Source organism: Ovis aries, chromosome 23, assembly GCF_016772045.2.
Source record: "Ovis aries strain OAR_USU_Benz2616 breed Rambouillet chromosome 23, ARS-UI_Ramb_v3.0, whole genome shotgun sequence".
In the NCBI taxonomy this organism is placed as follows: domain Eukaryota; kingdom Metazoa; phylum Chordata; class Mammalia; order Artiodactyla; family Bovidae; genus Ovis; species Ovis aries.
In genome coordinates this window covers 54,948,551-54,967,645 of record NC_056076.1, presented here as the reverse complement: position 1 = coordinate 54,967,645, position 19,095 = coordinate 54,948,551, and the positions used below count along the sequence as shown (strand labels likewise).

At 43.4% G+C, this 19,095-nt stretch overlaps 1 protein-coding gene across 50 annotated transcripts in view; it reads left to right on the top strand.

Annotated features, from left to right (window-relative positions):
- Nucleotides 1-19,095, top strand: part of TCF4 (transcription factor 4) — a 384,383-nt gene that overhangs the window by 360,187 nt on the left and 5,101 nt on the right. For 36 of the 50 annotated variants that reach the window (XM_060405546.1, XM_042239272.1, XM_015103771.4 and 33 more), the window contains 3 exons: nt 12,889-13,024; nt 14,635-14,797; nt 18,317-18,546. In XM_060405546.1, coding sequence (XP_060261529.1) covers nt 12,889-13,024; nt 14,635-14,797; nt 18,317-18,546 — 529 coding nt within the window. The remainder of the gene's footprint in view (nt 1-12,888; nt 13,025-14,634; nt 14,798-18,316; nt 18,547-19,095) is intronic. The other 14 variants (XM_015103772.4, XM_042239270.2, XM_042239271.2 and 11 more) reach the window with 1 other exon arrangement.

The window sequence follows — 19,095 nt, the reverse complement described above, 5'->3', positions numbered from 1 at the left end:
ACGGTATTGTTAGTTACTGCCTGCATGCTGTATATTACCTGGAGAAGGAAATGGCAACCCACTCCAGTATCCTTGCCTGGAGAATCCCATAAGCAGAGGAGCCTGATGGGCTACAATCCATGGGATCACAGAGGCTCAGACACAGCTGAAGCCACTGAGCCAGGCACACAGTACATTAAATTCTCAAGAATGTGTTCATCTTACAGCTGGAAGTTTGTCCCCTTCAACCAACATTCCGTCATCGCCACCCGTCCTCAGCAACCACCATTCTCTCATTTCTTTTAGTTCATTTTTTAGATTCTACATATTCCTGAGGATATACAGCATTTGTCTTTCTCTCTCTGACTTATCTAGACAAGATCTCTTGCCCTTGGACTGGTTACAACAGTTTTAGAATCCTGGAGTTCAGCATGTGATACCTCTGTATTCGTTTAAGCACAAGTCAAGAGGTTTCAAATCCAGCTTTTTACTGGCTGGAGACCACTGACTCTCCATTAACAACCCCTGAGACAGGTGGTCCAGCAACTTGTGTGCCCAGATCTCACAGCACTGGGTCCAAATTAGGTATATCCTCTTTTTCTTCCCCTAATACCCATTTTACTCAAATTCAGGCCCTATGACCTAAAAATGGGACTGTCAGTCTGCATCAAGCCCCAAAAAGTCTTTTCCTCCTTGCTTCCAGGACAAATCCAGCCTAGTTCCTTAATTTTCCTCCAGAGTTTAGCACCCTGACTTCATGAACTTTAAATCCATAAAACCCAACAGTTGTCTCCTCTGCTTTTAAAATACAAAAACACATTTAAAGCAGGCTCTATGACCTCGACACATTTTGACTTTGCTTACCTCTTGAATAATAGAGGAAAAAGCAGGTAGATGCTTCCGGTGGCAGTTATCCTCATAATTTGTTAGCCAGTGCTAAACTGTCCATCATTTAGAAGATACAACCTGTGCATTTTTTAAAAGTAACATTACCCTCGTTTTCTCAGGAAAGCAGATTTTCTGAGAAGAATCTGTATTGTATAGATTAGAAAATACACAGATGTTTCTCCACTCATTCTGCACTGTCTCTGCTTCAGGTCCTTGGGGGATACATACACGTGTGAGAGAGAGTTTCTGAGCCCACAGGCCTTGGGAGGACAGTAATACAAGTGTGTGCCTAACCAGCTGCCATGGAGGGTGGGATGATTAAGTAACCAGAGATGTATTAATCCATCTTTTGTTACCTGAACATTATTGACCAGAGACGTTTCCATATTTGCTTACATAAATTGCTGCCCATGTGTGTGAGTTTCTGCAGAAATCCCCTGGTCGATAATGCGTTAAGTCACCCGAGAAGTGATTTGGAAGAAGGGCAGACCTTGACCAGCCTTCAGGATGGCCAGGGAACGCTTCCTGGAGAAGGTGTCACTGAGCACATAGTAGAGTCAGCATTGAGTTTCAACAGAGTCAGGCTCGACGGGGCATTACAGCCCCACAGAATCCACAGGATCCAAAAAAATACTCGGCACATCAGGGGTCCTCTGCGCCCAAATGGAAGTAAGAAAAGGGCGCGACGGTGCAGTGCGCCAGGCAGGCTCCTGTGGGTTGGAGCCCCCCTCGGAGCACAGCAGCTCAGCAACTGGCTCGCATCTTTCACAGGGGAGTCCACAGGAAGAGTGAATTTTCATGTATATTTTTTACATCCAAATTAAATTAACTCATGGAATTTTCCACCCTTAGGAATTAAAGTAGCAGCTCATGAAGTAATTCAGTTATGTCATTCATACCAAAACAGAAAATGCCGGAGCAACTTGGCACCGTTTAAAAGCCAAGCCTTAAAAAAAAAAGCCAAGCCTAGGCCTTGGCCATTTTATTCTTTTTTTCAAAACCTGTGGCTGTTGTGTTATTTTAACTTTCATTGGGGTTGTAGATCTTTTTTTCCCCCAAATCAAAAGTATCTTCATTGCTTAGAAAACAGAAGTGTAAAATGGATTTGAAATAAGAAGAGGGTTTCGGCAAAGCAGCTTTAGGAGTGAAAAGCTGGGGGGGTCGGGGGAGGAGAAGCTGTAACATCGAATTTCTGAAATGCGAGGATTCCACCTAATTGGTTGACTTTCACAGTTTTGCATAATGATAGCTTCCTCTGGATCCATAAATCAACTCAGAACTATAAAGTGGAGTTTAACCAAAAGCTCTGTCCAGTATTAGTTAAAGGAGATCTTTTGCATTGTCCTGATACAACAGCCACATTCATTTTCAAGCACTTAATTGGATGTATTGTCAAAAACCACGGTGTTGAATTACCACATTTTAATTTCACATTTGCCTGCTCCCCAGCTTCTGCGCAGGGACGGGTCTGGTTTGGAGCTGCAAGTGTGTGAAAGTTATTGGAGAACGGTCGTCTCTGGGTAATGTTTCTATAAGCCGCCCAAAAATTTTCCCCCTGTAGTCTAGATGGGGAACAGCTGGTTTTTGTTTAAAAAGCTGTTTTGAGAAATGTCTGAATCTTGAGGTGTAGAACTGAGGTCACCAGTAAAAGCAGGTGCTCAGGGACAAGTGAGAAGGACTCTGGGGCCCAGTTGGCCCTATAATCTTCTGCAGGGTATTTCCTATTAGAGGAAAAAGTGTTGAAGTTGGTTCCTTTATTTAGGACGCAAACTGATAAAGTAATAGTATTAGCGACGCTATTGGAAATTGAGCATCTTTGAACATAGCCAGCCCTCGAGTGAATAATTAGCTCCCTCTGAAATGGCTGTTTCCCTCCCAAGGCTTCAAATACAAAGGTCCAAGGCTTTAACTTCCGTTAGGTGTTATAAGCCCTTGAATTTCCTCTTTAAATACACCCACAGTAAAAAGAACCATCGTTTCAAATAAACAGCCCCAGAACTTGGTCTGTCCTCCGAGTTCACAGAGGCGAATCTCAGGAAAAGGCAGAAAAGGAACCCGAATTGGCAGGACCAGGAGGAGGCAGTTTTGAAACAGGCCAAGTGCAGAGCATGTGGAACCACTGAAGTCCAGTGCACGTCAGATATCCACCAGCCTGAAGATGAAAGGAAACGGCCTCTTCCCCTGGGAGCTGGCGGTTATTAGCAGCTGTTTATCCAGTCGGGGATAGAGATTAACATTGTAATTTTTTTTTTTCTTTTTTTAAAGAACTAGAAGAAAATTTGTTTGGGAAGTTGGCTCTTCATATCAAATCACTGTGCATTGCCAAAAAAAACTTCCTTTCTCAGAACTGAAGTACTAGGGTTGAGCAATGTTATGACTCTCTGAGAAACTCAGGATTACCAAAAAGCCCATCTCCATAAAATAAGAGAAGAGGCCAGAGAAACCAGTGGAAATCTGCCCCTGACACGTTCCCTTGAACTCTGCCCTGTGCAGCTGGCTCTTGAGGCTGGTACCTGTTCTCAGCCTGCCTCTGTGCGGGAGTGTTCTCCCGCCCCCTGCCCCACTGCCCCCCTCTCAGCCCCCCAAATTAATCTTGGCCACTCTGAGTCCTACGCAAATGGATTCTGCACATGCTTACTGCTTGTAAATACCTTTTCATGGCATATTGGGGGAAGTTGCTTAGTACTCTGTAGAGCTTTATTCTCAAAAAAAAAAAAAAGAAGAGCTGGATATTGGTATTCCCCCCCCCCCCGATTTAATGCTACTCTTAATGTCATTTTCTTTTATTAAATCCTTTCTTTTGCTTTTGATCTTATTTATAGCAGAGCCACTGGTCATATGGAAACTATTATTGTATAGCTGGGAGATGAAAGACTTCATTGCAGTTAAATAAGAGTGAATCATTTGGGCCAGTAATACACACATACAGTGAGGTACCATTTGTATCCAGAATGCCCTATGTTGTTCACTTGGTAACAGAGCCATTGAGGTTTATAAAGGGCTTTAGCAAAGTCTGCTTTTTTCCCAAAATATGTCATCTGACAATATGGAAACAGGTTGATGTGCAGTCCTTAGCTACTTTATATATATATATATATATGTGTGTGTGTATACATGTATATAGGCACTTACTGTTGTAAAAATAGGAACTTTCATTTAAAGTTGAGATGTTAATCTGTATCAAAATTCTACCCATTTTTCAAACCCTGTCTACAATACCGTTTTCTTGAAGTTGTCTCTGGTTTCTCCATCTGATATGATCTCATTCATCCTTTAAAACCCTACATGACCTTATACTCCTTTATGACATTCATCTTATTTTGCCTTATATAGTATTTTTTATATTAATCTGCTGTTAAGATATGAGAGGCCATGAAGTAATACACACAATCTATCTTTTATTATTTTTTCCTGCAGTGGCTTGCATATACATAATAGCCATTCCTAAGGCCTTTTGAATTAAATGAAATGTTTTTTTTTTTTTTTTATAGAAAATGGCTAACCTATAGTCAGCAATACCAAAAGCTTTTAGATTTCAGAGTGTCTCACAGGATATATGCCACTGGTGTCATCCCTGACAGTTTAGGAAGTACATAATTGCACCTTGTGATATTACAGTCCTATACAAGGACCCAGTGCTTGCCTTTGGGGTGCTTACATTTCAGAAGAGGTATAGGCTTTGTGAATAGCAGCCAAACAACATCCTTGGAGCGTATGCCCTGCCCTACTAGACAATGGCCTCGAGTGATGTCCATCATTAACAGTTAGGGGAGAGCCCTTTCCAGATCCAACAAGATGTTGAGAGTTCTAGAGACCCAGGCAGACTAGGAGGAATGAGAGTAAGGGGGTCTGTAGGACAAATAAAAGTGGGTCCTGGGGAGGGAGGTAGCCCTTGTGTCCCGGGGGACAGAAGATGGAAGGCTCAGCTTAGGCCTCGGGGATGTGGGAGTGAAGGCACCAAACAAGAGGTCACAAGCAGGTAACTGAAGATGGAGATGAAGAAATTTGAACAGGAGGGTACCAACGTGCTCCTTTGGTGTCCAGGTGAAGCATAAGGTATTGATAAGCTATCTTAGACTTAAGCCATAGGACAGTGAAAAGCCATGCAAGAATCTTGATGTGCAAGGGCCCAAGGGCAGAGGATACAGCATTTACACGCTGAGTATTTCAGAAGGGATGGGGAAGAAATGTTTTGTTACACAAGCTTCTTTACACTTCCACTGCTTTTCCAAAAATGTTACAATCAGCAGGTGTTACTTGCATAACAAAGAAAAGCATTTTAAACATAAAGGCCTGATTCTTCCCCTGTAGAGGTCATTATAGAGTATTGAGTAGGGTTCCCTGGGCTGTACAATAGATTATTACCTTCTATAGATATAGTAGTGTGTATATGTCAGTCCCAGTCTGCCAGTTTATCCCCTCTTCCCCTTGGTAACCATGTTTGTTTTCTACATCTGTGACTCTGCAAAAGAGTGGGTAAATATATACGTGTAACTGATTCACTTTGCTATATAACAGAAACTAACACAGCTTTATAAGTCAACTAAATTCCAGTAAACATTAATTTTTAAAAATGTTTTAAATGAAAGCCTGTTAGTTAAGGATAAATCCCTAGTAACAGGCTTCTTGGGCCAGCTGCAGAGCACTTTGTGTGCCAGGCAGCCAGACACAGGTGTGTTTATTCTGCAGGGACCGGAAATTCCGACACGTATCCAGTGTCCAGTTGTCTTTTCCTTCACTCTAGCAAAAGAAGCTGCTTACGGGTAACTGCAAATTTGCACCATAATCTCTGTGCTGCGTGGGCTTAGTTCACTAGGCTTGGATTAGTTCCCCCCATCCTGGGGCCAGGAAGGGCCGGAGTGGACTCTGCTAACCAGCCCCCAAGGCCCCCCGCCCGATGGGCTTCATCCAGTTCTAGTTTCCGGTGTAGGAAAGTGATGTAAAGTATTGGGGGCAGAGGGTGGGGATACAGAGGAGAGAAATGAAACAGTTTTAATAGATGAAACTTGAGTTAAGGGGGAAAAAAAAAAGATGAACTGAAATCACATAACTGCCATTTGCATTTCTCAAACTCGATCACAGAATCATTTATTTTTAACCATTTTGGTGGACATCATGAGAGTTTCAGCCCGGCTGACCCCGTGACAGGTTAACACTGCCAAGGTCAGGGTCGTTTAGACATGCTTAAATCCTTTCGAATGTTATTTTATCATCTGGGGAATAAGCGTTAAATTCATTTCCAAGAATTGCCCAGTTAAGAAATACCTTCCGTTTTCAGATAAAGCATAGTTGAAGCTGTGAGATTTCTGGGGAGGGGAAAATTTTTTTTTTTTTTTTTTAAGAAAATTAGGTTTTCTCCCAATGAACATTTTAAGAATCAAGATCCAAACTTAAGAATTGAATCCAGATCTGACTTGAGTGAAAAGTCCTTTCAATGTGTAATCACATGAGTTTTTAAAAATGGTCTGTTAATTTTTTAAAACTGAGGAATGTGGAAATTATATTCGTGGTTGAAGGGTCTCCCAGATGCCACAGCTTTCTCACACGAAAGAGTTGGTTTGCAGAGCCTACTCTCGTTTTCTACAGAATTCAGTGCCTCTGATACTGTTTCTCAATATCTACCACTGCTATTTCATGAACTTCCGAGTTCCCATCTGTGAGCTATTAAAGTTTGCAAGACCACTTCCCACCTCTGTAAAAGATGCCCCTTTTGGACTCAGTGGTATTTTTTGCACATTTGAGAAAATGTTTGCTTTCCTCTGTTATGACACAGATCTGGCAAGATAATTGAAACTGAAATCGAGCACTCTCTGACTGTCATGTATAATTGATATTTCATGAGGAGATTACAGTTCAGACACCAAAACTGTTTTCTCTGTCAATGGGTGTCTAATTACAGTAAAAAGCCCATCAACATTTTTTTTTAATGATTATAGCAAAACAAGAGAAAGTTAAAAGAGAGAAAAGTAAAAGTTACCAGGACTTTTTTTCTGGGCCCATTCTCTTGTTGTTATTTTCCTTCTTTCTAAAAAACACCTCTGTCAAAAGGAAATTTTTGAACACGATGCCATTAATTACAGACTTTCATTTTGAGATACCAAAATGTTTCTAACAGCATTTCTGGTTTTGTGTCATTATCTCTGGATCTAAAAACTAATGACAAATTTCCTAAAGTTCCCACCCTATACTCTTTTAGAAGGATTATGGTAGGGGAGAAGGAACTGAGGTCTGAAAGCCTGTTTTGAAGCAGTTATTGCTGGAGATAACATTAACAAGGATTGAATAACTGCCAAATGAAATTTAATACATTTTCCCATCCATGCAATAGGCTTCTTAAATACAACAGAATAATTACTTTCATAATACTCCCTGGAAACAAAGAGAGCAGAAACACTGAATGCCTTTTTTGTTTGTGATGTCTGTTGTGAGCGCGAGGATCAGGAGAAGGATGTTTACCAGGGCACTCTCCGTGCATCCCCGCATAAAAAACAGCGTTGCCAGCAGCCACCTCATTTGAAGTTGCATATCTTTAAAATCTGTTTATGTTGGAGGAGTTGTGGCAGCTATTAAATTTTGTAATTCAGTTAGACATCTTGGCCTTGGCTTGAGTTGGTGGACTATGATGGTTTTCCCCTCAGTGATAAAACGAAAGTGATTTTCATATCTGCATCTACATACACACACACACACAGACACAGAGAGAGAGTTTTAAAATGAAAACTCCAGGAAGTAGTTTGTCCCTAAACTCTGCTCCCCTCCTCTCTGTGCATGCGTGTGTGAGTGTGTATATGTATTTGTGTGCTAACTCGAATCAGTCATGTCTGACTCTTTGCAACCTTACAATAAGACTGTAGCCCACCAGTCTTCTTCTCCAGGCAAGAATAATGGAGTGGGTTGCCGTTTCCTTCTCCAGGGGATCTTCCCAACCCGGGGATTGAACCCATGTCTCCTGCGTTGGCAGGCAGATTCCTTACTGCTGGACCTTTGGGTATGCCCTGCCAAATTGGGGGAGGGGGACATCTGGTTCCAGGCTGGCCTGTTCATGGGATGGTCCACTTCTGCTTCAGAATGATGAGCCAGGCCCTCAGATGATCTCAGCATTCTGAACTCAGAACTACTAAAACAAAGAGGGAGTTAGGGGCAGGTTCAGAACCTGGAAGGATGTCCTGGGAGCTCCTGTGAAAGAAGAGTCCAGGGTGTGGTCCAGAGTGGGCAGAAGCCAGAGAGAGAGGTACCAACAGGGGTGGGAGAGGCCGGGATGGCCCCTGGGGACAAGGGATGGCCGTAGGTCACAGGAGTTCCCCAGGCCCTGAGCTTTAGTCACCAAATCTTCCTGTTACGGCTGAGTAATATTCCGTCGTGTACCGCAGCTTCTTCATCCATGTCCCTCCGTCTGTCGATGGACATCTCGGCTGCACCCATGTCCTGGCTCTTGTAAGCAGTGCTCCAGGAACAGGGCTGCATGTGTCCTTTAGAAGTCTGATTGTTCCCAGGGTATGTGCCCAGTAGTGGGATTGCTGGGTCACATAGTAGTTTTATTCCTAAGGAACAAATTTGAGTCCATTCTAATGAAGAGTATAAACCTAGAACTTGCTATACAGAGTGAAATAAGTCAGAAAGTGAAAACCAAATATGCTATATTAACAAATACGTATATGGAATCTAGACAAATAGTATTGGCGAACCTATTTACAGACAAGAAATGGAGACACAGACATACAGAACAGCCTCGTGGACGCTGCGGGGGAAGGGGGGCAGGGCAACGTGAGAAAGTAGCTTTCGTGTGTATACGCTGCCATGTGAAGTAGGTAACCATCGGGGGTGTAACACAGGGAGCCCAGCCGGGTGCTGTGGGTGACATAGAGGGATGAAAGCGGCAGGCGAGGCTCAGGAGGAGAGGACATGTATATAATGATGACCGATTCACGTCGATGTATGGCAGAGACCACCACAGCATTATAAAACAGTTATCCTCTAATAAATAAAATTTTAAAAAAGAAATCTTCCTGTTAAATCTCCTTTTACCTGAGCAAGGCAGAATGAATTTCTGGTCCTTGCTGTTAAAATCACCTCAGTAAATTGATCACTCCGTGAAAATTCTACCAAGGATCGCTGTAAGCCCCACACAGGCCAGGGCCCACATCTAAGTTATTCACCATGCATCCCCAGCACCTTCCAGAATGACCACATCAGCTAGATTTGCTGAATTAATAAATATACTCTCTGATCAATTAGCAATTATTGAATAATGTTTATATTTTAGTTCTGTCTTCTATTTTTAGCATAGATATATCTAAAACCATATGGTATGTAACTATAAGAAGACTCTATTGTTAAAGACTGCAAAAAAATTTACAATCAGTATTGATAAAGCTGTTTTCATTGGCTGCCTTTTAACTTCATTGCTTATCTAGATGAAAAGGTTCTCAAAATAGGACTTTAATGAAATATGGATTTTCTGGGTGCCATCCTTAGAATTGATTTGTAGGTTAAAGGAATCTGCTTTTTTTCTAGTCACATTATTATGTATTTGTAAGTGGGCAAATCCTGACTCTCATATATACAGATGGCAGTATTGGTCTCGCATCTATTTCTGAGTTATTCTATTGATGGGTTTGTGCTGGCCATTCACTGTGGTTTTTTTCTTGTCTCTTATGTGACCAGAAATAATGTTTCTGAGGGAGAAGTAAATAGGGTTAGGAAATGCTGTCTGTGGCCAAGGAAGCAAGCAGAGCAAAGCTAATTCTTCAAATTGGAATATTATTCCACAGACACGGGCAATGGAATGGATCCTGGAGAGTCAAGCTGATTAGATGGATCCATGGATCTAGACCTATCGTTATTGATCCATTTGTTCCTGAAATATACTACGAGAGAGACCTTCTGATATCACAGAGAATGTTTTCAACTTCCTTTATGGAAAAGAATGTATTATTTCAGGGGCTCTCAGGTGATCTTTAGAAAATTAAAGTTAGGTAATATGCGTGGATAAAAGCCAACATCTAGTCAGAACAGCCACCTTCTCAAACATATTTATAGATCATTTAAAATTTCGCTGTCATTCTGCAGGAGAAAGATTTTAAACCAAATGGACACGAACAACGTAGAGTGCAAAGAGGATCATAAGTGAAAGCAGCCTGACTTCTCAGGTTTCTTAAACTGTGTAGACTCTTACTTATATGTAGTAAGCAAGTATTTTCAGCTGAAACACCTAACAGTGTCGGTAATTATTGGGCACCTTTGTGTACCAACTGTCTTGCATACTACTGCTCCTTGCAATAAACCTGAGATTTAGTCACTGTCACTTCCAGTGTTATTTTCTCCATTTTGGGTTTGAGTAACTTACCCAAGATTATATAACAAGTAAAGAAACCAGTTACAGTTAGAACCTACATATTTTCAACTCTCATATTGTGTTAATTTTCACTTAGTTATGCTGTCTATCATAATAGTTGAGGCAGAGAAAATAGAAAGGTCATTGGGTATGGGTTCTTTTAAAAGCTAAACATGATCTAGAAGGGACAAAAAAGAAATTTCAGGATTAATAACTGAACATGTTTTAATTGAAAAGCAATGTCTTAACCTTGAATTGCATCTCAGTTGCCCACAAAGGAGGCTTGAGGGTTTTAACAGAATGATTCTAAAATAGAAGGAGGGTATGGGAATCTCTGCCACGCTCAGATTGGTGGTTACCTTCAGTGATTCCAACTTAGACTCATCCTTTGTGGAAAGAAATGTAATCCATTGGGAAGGCCAGTAACTGTGAATCAGCAGTTGGATAATTATTTAGGTTATACTTAATGACGGTCTTCGCTAAAGAGCTACCATTTGATCAGGGCCTGTAAAATTCATGCTTTCAAGTTGACATCTTAGAATGAAAGGATAGCCGTTGATTGAATCAGTCTTCTAATTGCACAAATATAAAAGTGGAAAAAAGCTATCATTCTTTGGTATGAAAGGGAAATGAAAACATACACAGTGAGAAACGGCTGCAGGGAGCTGGGTGGGCACGGTCTGCCTGCGAGAGGTCAGGCTTCCGTTACAGGTGCAAGGCAGGAGAGGCGTGGCGGTAGTGCTCAGTATGTGAAAAGGGCTGACGCTTACGCCGCGGAGCTCTGGAAGTTAAATCCAGGACCAGTGGCTGCAGTGTCCAAGGAGGCCAACTTGTGCTGGAGATGGAGTAGCTGTTTTGGAAGATAATCAGGTTCTTAATATACCTGAAGCACCCACATATCAGTAGGAACTAGCCACCTTCCAGACTGCTCTGGGGAGGGACACAGGCACCCAGAGGACAGACAGCATGAAGCTCCCCAGATACCTCAGCTGCAACATTCATCTAAACTTCCCGGTGTGCCCGAGTCCTTAAATCCTGTGCTCTTCTTGCTGTATTTTGTTTTAACTTTTAAAAAAAATTATTTTGAAATTTAAAAAATTATAAAAACGTGGTGTTGGCTTACAGCGCTGTGTTAATTTCTGCTGTCCAGTAGATACATATGTATATACATTCTTTTTCATATTCTTTTCCATTATGGTTTATCACAGGACACTGAATGTATTTCCCTGTGCTGTGCAGTAGGACCTTGTCGTTTATCCATTCTCTGTATAATAGTGTTATTTTTGCTGTATTTTGAATCTCAGCAGTTAGTATGATTTATATGGTCCTCCCCCTTCCCTCTGTATCATCATCTTCTGCATTGTTTTGGAGTCTGTAAAGGTGACAGTTCATACTAGGCTGTCTTGAGATAGCACATGCTTCATCTGGTTCTGTGCATTTTATTGTTGCAGTTCAGATTCTTATTGTTGTTGCGCTTGGCGAAAATATTCTTTAAACACTGGGTAGCAAAAGAGTGAAGATTTTGCGTTGTGGCTTTCGATTTCGGATTGGGAAAAAACATACACTCTTTGATTCATAGCAGTGTAAATTCATGGAGAGATACTTTTAGTGTTAGACCCACCAAACAATACACTAACAGATAATTACGTGGAATGCCAGTGAAGCTTGACTCACGGTCCTCTTGGTTTCCAAATGCTCAATGGTCTTCCTTGAAGGCGTTCACTATAAAAGTCAGCTATTGCTGTCTCAGTGCCATAAGTTCAACATCTCTGGACCCCAGAGTAGGTAGTAGTAATTAATAAAAAACTCAGCAGTATTTTTTTTCCAGACCCAGTCATCATGCTGTACTCTATAATTTTATTCTTGGAGTCATCGAGAGTGTTTCCAATATGGTGTCTATCTAGGATCAGAATAGTTTAAAAAAAAAAAATGGAAAAATGTCCAAACATCTTTGCATGGCAATGATGGCATTACTGGTGTGTTTAATAAAACCTTTATTGGTACATTTTCCGGTATGGTGGCATTGGCAGAAACGGTCCCCCTTTGGATTTGGAACTCAGCAGCTGATGAAATACAGTAAACATTAATTTGGAATGGGCTGCCAGTTTTGGAAAGCCAGGTGACATTTTATTATATTTGTACCGAGCAGGGGCTACGTCCCATACTGCTGTAGCTTCCGCTGTCAGAGGCTTAGCTGGCATTATGGAAAAAAAAAAAAAAAAGAAAAACATGGCAGGCCTGAGAATCTTATCCCCTGAAATGAAAGTCGAATGCCAAATTGAAATTCCTGTAGGATTTCCGATAGCAATGGGGGAATTGAGAAGCCCACAATTAAGCATATGGGCATTAAGATAATTGTCAGATCTGTTGGCGGACATGATAGAAGGCAGATGGGTGCGAATCAGTACGCTCCACCGCAGCACCCTGGGAGACAATTTGACGTTTTACCTGCCTGAGCTCCTCTGCCATATTTGTCACTGGATGTACAGCACAGCATCTTACTGAGCGTTAAGTGTTGTTTTTTTTTTCCTTCCGCTGAGGACTGTAGCTGCATGTATGATCCTTCAGCGCCCTCTAGTGAAATGCACTGGGGAGTCTTGTTTTCAAAGGCTGGTCTTCCTTCCTTGGGGCCCTGCGGTCGCACCTCTGATGCCCACTTACCTCCGCCGTCCCTCTGGCTCTTTCAGGTTGGGGCCCATCGTGAAGACGGCGTGGCCCTGCGAGGCAGCCACTCTCTCGTTCCGAACCAGGTGCCGGTGCCGCAGCTACCTGTCCAGTCGGCAACTTCCCCTGATCTGAACCCACCCCAGGACCCTTACAGAGGTAGGTCCACCTTGGAGGGGCACGTCTCATTTCCCTGAAACAGTAGACCCCGTGTGCCTGTGGTGCCTCCTTGGCATTCATCCCTCAGGAAGCACTGGCCCGTAACCACGAAGCCGTTTCGGTAACAAGATGGTAAGGAAATGGGAAAGGCTTTCGAACATCGATGGCTAATTGTGTTTCTTCGGTAACTGTTTTCCTCCAGCATCTTCTGAAACCCTGCTCCTGTTTGCAGCAGGGGATGAGACCAGATACTGATGAGAGGAAATGTGATTTTAGCTATTTCCACATTGCGCTCATCCAGATCCTTTAATGTGGTTAGTTGTAGCCTGACAGTGATGTTTCCAAATGAAGAGGAAGGAAGGAAATGGGTTTTTGTTGCTTAAGATGGAAGGAAATGTAGGTACATTTCAAAAATGGGACTCAGTCGGATGAGTCATCCAGCTCTGTCCTGATTGCACCGTACCCCTGACTCCTTTCGGCTTTCCAAGACCCCAGGTGGCAGGGTCACAGGAACAAGACCTGGGTCCCAGGTCCCTCTGCAAATGGCTGGCCCGATGACCAAGAGATGCTTATGTAATACCCCATTGCCCTCACATTGAGAATAAAATGTGCTAACAGTGCCGCAAGAACGGATATGTGTAAGCATTTGTCCAAGTATTAAGCATTGTAAGAATCTGATTGTTAACTATATGTGGGCATGCCTGCCCATTTTTATCGGAATAGTCAGACTTTGATGGCCCTTTCTTTTAAAGAGCCTTTGGGTTTTCTTTGTCTTAGGTCAGCCCTTCTTATTGTGTACAAGCATGACCTGAGGATGTTGTTAAAATGCTGATTCTGATTCAGTTAGTCTGGGGTTCTGCATTTCTAATGGGCTTCCAGGGGATAAGCATACTCCTGGTCCCCTGATCAGATTTTGAGGGACAAGATTCTGGACCCCGTAGATTACAGATTGAAGGAAATACTGAATAGACACGCTTCTTCCTTAGAAATAAATGATTGCATTTAGGCCACGTTTTAAGGTTTATTGTGATCTTGGAAAGTTGAGCAGTGGAAGAGCTAGAAATGTCTTCATTGAGCTGCTTTCCATATGTACCATTTTTAAAGACTGATTACTCCTCGAGGATAAGAGAAGCCTAATTTCAGAATATCATTAGGGTATCTATTGAAGTCTTGACTGTACGTATTTAGCGTACTCCCTGGGAATTATATTTTAAGGACATTTTTCTATTAAACCATTGCATATGGAAGAAACTCAATATAATAGCTGATATTTACTTGGGTTCTTAATCAGAACATTGAGGTGTGTGATTTTCATGATTATGATTTTCATTGCAATTAAGTTGATGTTTTGTAGACAGTGAAATTACCATCTACTCCAAAAGATTGCAAAATAGAATTTAACCTCAGCGCCAATGCAGGGATAACTTGTTTCTGCAGGTGCATTTTTGAAACTTCACTGAAGATGATGAGGAAAGTGATGGATCACACAGTTGGGCGGTCTGAAATGAATAGCCAGCGGCCCTGCAGCCTGGGGCATGTGTGTCTGTGCCTCGAGGCTTTGGTGGGTGTGTCACCTGCTCTCTTTTTTTTTTTTTTTTTTTTGTCTGCAGGCATGCCACCAGGCTTGCAGGGCCAGAGTGTCTCCTCCGGCAGCTCTGAGATCAAATCCGACGACGAGGGTGACGAAAACCTGCAAGACACGAAATCTTCCGAGGACAAGAAATTAGATGACGACAAGAAGGATATCAAATCCATTACTAGGTCAAGATCTAGGTAACAGTATATAATACTGTCGCTTCATTTAATTCCTTTATTGGACTTTGATGAAGTGAACAGAACAGGAAGAAACTATTCAGTTTTTTCCTGGAAGGTAAATCTGCAGCTAAAAATTAAAAAGGAAAGGCTTACTCTAGAGGCACGAACGTATCATTTGAGATACCTGTACTCTAGGAAAGCCGAAACTGCCTTTGCATTTATGAATTTGGACCCAATGCTGATAATGACACAAAATGGCAAAAACAATTTATCACCAATTCAAATGCAAGCAGTCGATTTGTAAGACTGCTTATTCTACAAATTTGGTCAGAAATGTTCTTCTGAAAATACTTCTAAAAAGAGATCCTATTGCTATTGAAAGCTCAATTGATATATGTACAGTTGTAACTTTTTTCGTACCTTGAAAGTGAGAAAGTACCGATTTCCCAGCCTGAGTCTACATATGTTGAGAGAGAGATATATATATGTATAAGAGTAGTACCTATGTTGCTGGTTTTTTTCTTGGCTACTCCTTTCTGCAGAAAATTCAATTGCAGGAAAATAGCTTCTGATCAGTTTTCTCAGCTCCGCAATATCTTTAAATTAGAATCTGTCTCCTTGAACTGTAATCTGATAAGCAGATGGACTTTTTTGAACATTGTGACACCCACGTTCTTTGCCTTGGTGCTCTTGGATAATTTTTATTTGGAAATTTAATGAGCTGTACTATGACAGTGCCTCCCTTTATAAACAACATTTGTTTGGCTGCCCTGGGTCTTAGTGTGGGCCTGTGGGATCTAGTTCCCTGACCAGGGATCAGATTCAGGCCCCCTGCGTTGGGAGCACGGAGTCTTAGCCGCTGGACCGCTAGAGAAGTGCTGATTCCTCCCTTTGAGAGGCCGTCGTTCTCAAGGTTATGCCTGGGGTCCTTTAGGGATTAAGGACATGCCATCTTTTCATACTGCCTTTGTAGTTAGATTTGTTTCTAAGTTCTACCACAGTTTTGAAATTTCTGGAACCTTCGCGCTTACACCTTTCCACCATCTCTGTGGTTTCCTGGCCCTTGGCCATTTCCTGACTCTTGCCTTGGAATGATAAGACGTTCCCAGGAGGGCCTTTGACATCCTTAGCAATTTCTCTGTTAATTCAGTCAACTCTTGGTAACTTAACTAGTGGCTGTAACACATGCATTTTCAGTTCATCCTTTGAAGTCTCAATGCAGCATTTAAACTTGGCTGTTAAGAACCTTCTTGTTTCAAAGGTCACTCTCTTGACGTTCACTTAGGACTCCAAAACTGTTGTCTGACAAGGCTTTCCAAATCTAGGCAGTTTTGTTTGCATAAACAACTTGTAAGTGGATAACCCATTCTCATTCATTACTGGCCTGAATACACTTGGAAAACAATTTCCCATTTTCAGCCCCACTTTGGAAAAAGTGTGGCATATGTTTGCTATGTAAAAACATTACCCAAATTTTTACCTTCTGGACAGGACCAGCAGAAACTCGACTCTGTTCTCATTTTGCTTGTTACATCTTACTTTTGTGGTGGGCTGTGGGTGTGAATTCACAGTCACCTTGAATTCCTTGGCGTTGGCCGAGGTCATGGATGGGAGAGAGATGGGTGGGCAGAGGAAGTGAGGAAGAGAATCAGGTGGCGGAGAAAGAGAGCTTTCTGATGGGCTCAGTTCGGTTGTGCACTCATCAACACACATCCAAGGCAGACAGTCCCATCTGGAAGGGAGTTTAACCTACAGGAAGGCGAGCCAAGTCTTAAAGCATCTTTCTTTGGTGTCTGCCTCCCTTGCAAGTGCTCTTGGCTTACTTGCGTGCATCATCTTTGTGGGCAGCGTGTGCTGCAGCCCAGGGATCCACTCCATTTCTGCCTGACTGGGTCTTCTGTGTCATGATGTGTCCTCACTGCAATGTGGAAGTTACACAGAGATTCTTCACAGTGGAAGACTTGGAGCCATTCATGTTTTAAATTCTTTTTAACTTCTTTTAAAAATAATGTTTTGGCCTGTCTAAGCAGCATGTGGGATCTTAGTTTCCTGACCAGGGATTGAACCCATGGCCCTCCGCAGTGCAAGCGCAGAGTCTAGACCACTGGACCCCCAGGGAGGTCCTGAACACATAGATTTTTAAGCCAGTACTCCTTAAGTGAGTAGATGAAGTGAGTAGATGGCTTCCCACATGTTCCTCCAGCTCTGAAATGTTGTGATTCATATGTTCATTCAGTGAGCCTTTCAGATTCATGGAATATTAAGGTCGAGGCTCACCTTGTTGGTCCTTGGGGTCAGTGCTCAGATCTCTAGGTTGACATCCTTATAGATGGTCACTGCCGTTTTGCTCCTTATAATGGAGTTTTTGAGTGAAGTATACTTCATTTTTAATGTCTCTCATGCTCAAAAAAGGTTCTTGTTCATGTTAATTCAGACTGTCCCACTTGGAGTTCCTTGCTCTGTTCTGTCTTTGTAAGGCATCATCTCCCATGCCCCTCTTTTACAAGTGATTCCCCAGAAACAGTTAGAAACCTTGATGCCATGAAATCCTCCTGATATGACAGGCTTTCCAAGTAGCTCATCATCATCCTATCTGCCTCCCATTGAAAAGTTTATAATTTATCAGGATCTCACCCAGAAGTAGAAGTCACCTTGTCTTTCCAGACTGCTGGCTCCAACCATGCCTTTGAGTGAATCATTTCTGTTCTCAACAATCAGAGAGCAGCTTTCCGGCTTCATTTTTGTCTCACAGTGAGGTTGTGGTCATTGATAACCAGTAAGTTTGAGTTGAGTTGGGTTGGGTTTGCCTGAAACTCAGGTTTCCCCAACCTGTCTCGTGACCGTAAACATCCATAATGTTAAAGGTTATGGAGATGATGTTTTTCTAACCTTGCTATATTTAATACATGGAGAAAGTGAGACTCGATACAGTAAGTGGCCTGACCAAGCCCTCCAAGCTGGTTAGCAGACAGCAGGCCCTCGTGTTCACTCATTCATTGTCTTGAATGGATGACTTTCTTAATCCTGTTAGAGCTGCATTGTGTTAATTTTGAAGTATCCACATCGTTTTTCAGTCCCTTGTTTTCCTCAGGTTCACACGTCACATTATGAAAGTTAAAAAAAAAAAAAGAAAAGAAAAAACAGTTTCGGTCTCCAGCCCTTTCTGGATTGCGGTCCTGAAGTGTAGCTTGAGCCGGAGTTGACCGTGCACTGCTTTGCCGCACATGGCTTTATGGACCAGAGCCGTGTTTTCCCTTTTTGGCTGCCTTCTATCCATACGGTGCACTTGGGGCCCCAGTCTGAAGCTCTCCTGTTGGGCTTGGGTTTTATATCTGTGAGACTCTGAATGTCTCACGCAGGGACTGTCGTAACCACCTAAAGCAGTGCCGAGCCCTGGCAGAGAGAAAACTCCACCAGGGACAAGGGCTTGAGATGGGAAAGCTCCCCGACAGCTCGGGAAGAAATCGGAGGGAATTGAGAAACCGTCCCTTTCCGCGCCCCCATTAGAAAATGCCGCGTCTTCCCCTGTGTCCGCAGCAATAACGACGACGAGGACCTGACGCCCGAGCAGAAGGCGGAGCGGGAGAAGGAGCGGCGGATGGCGAACAACGCCCGCGAGCGCCTGCGCGTGCGCGACATCAACGAGGCGTTCAAGGAGCTGGGCCGCATGGTGCAGCTGCATCTCAAGAGCGACAAGCCCCAGACCAAGCTCCTGATCCTCCACCAGGCCGTGGCCGTCATCCTCAGCCTGGAGCAGCAAGTCCGAGGTCAGGGCGGGCGGCGGCTCCCTTGCAGAGGCCAGGGTGGAGCCCGAGGGCGCGGCCGAGGCACCCCTAGCGTCCCGGGGCCGTTCCCGTGTTTCAGCCACACGGCAGCCCCCCTCCCCCTGTAATGAAGCCCCAGGACTTTCCTTACAGCTGGGACGGACGTTACCCTAGGTCCTCTCAGCAATCCCAGCTCAGCGTCTTCGCTTGGGGCTTCCAGGTGGCCCCGGGGTAAAGACTCCGCCTGCCAAGGCAGGAGACGTGGGTTCGATCCCTGGGTCGGGACGAGCCCTGCAGGGGGACATGGCCGCCCACGCCGGCCTTCTTGTGAGGAGCATCCCGTGGACGGAGGAGCCTGGCGGGCTGCAGTCCCCGGGGTCGGGAAAGAGGGGAACGTGACCTGGCGACTGAGCAGCAAATGCTTGCTTTACCGACTTCCTTAGACCGTAAGCGCCCGCAGTTGCCCCAGGCAGATGAGGGAGGTTGAGCCAGGGGATCGCAGCAGTGCGCATTTTCCCGCTCGGCCCGCTTGTTCTGGAAGGCAGAACCTGA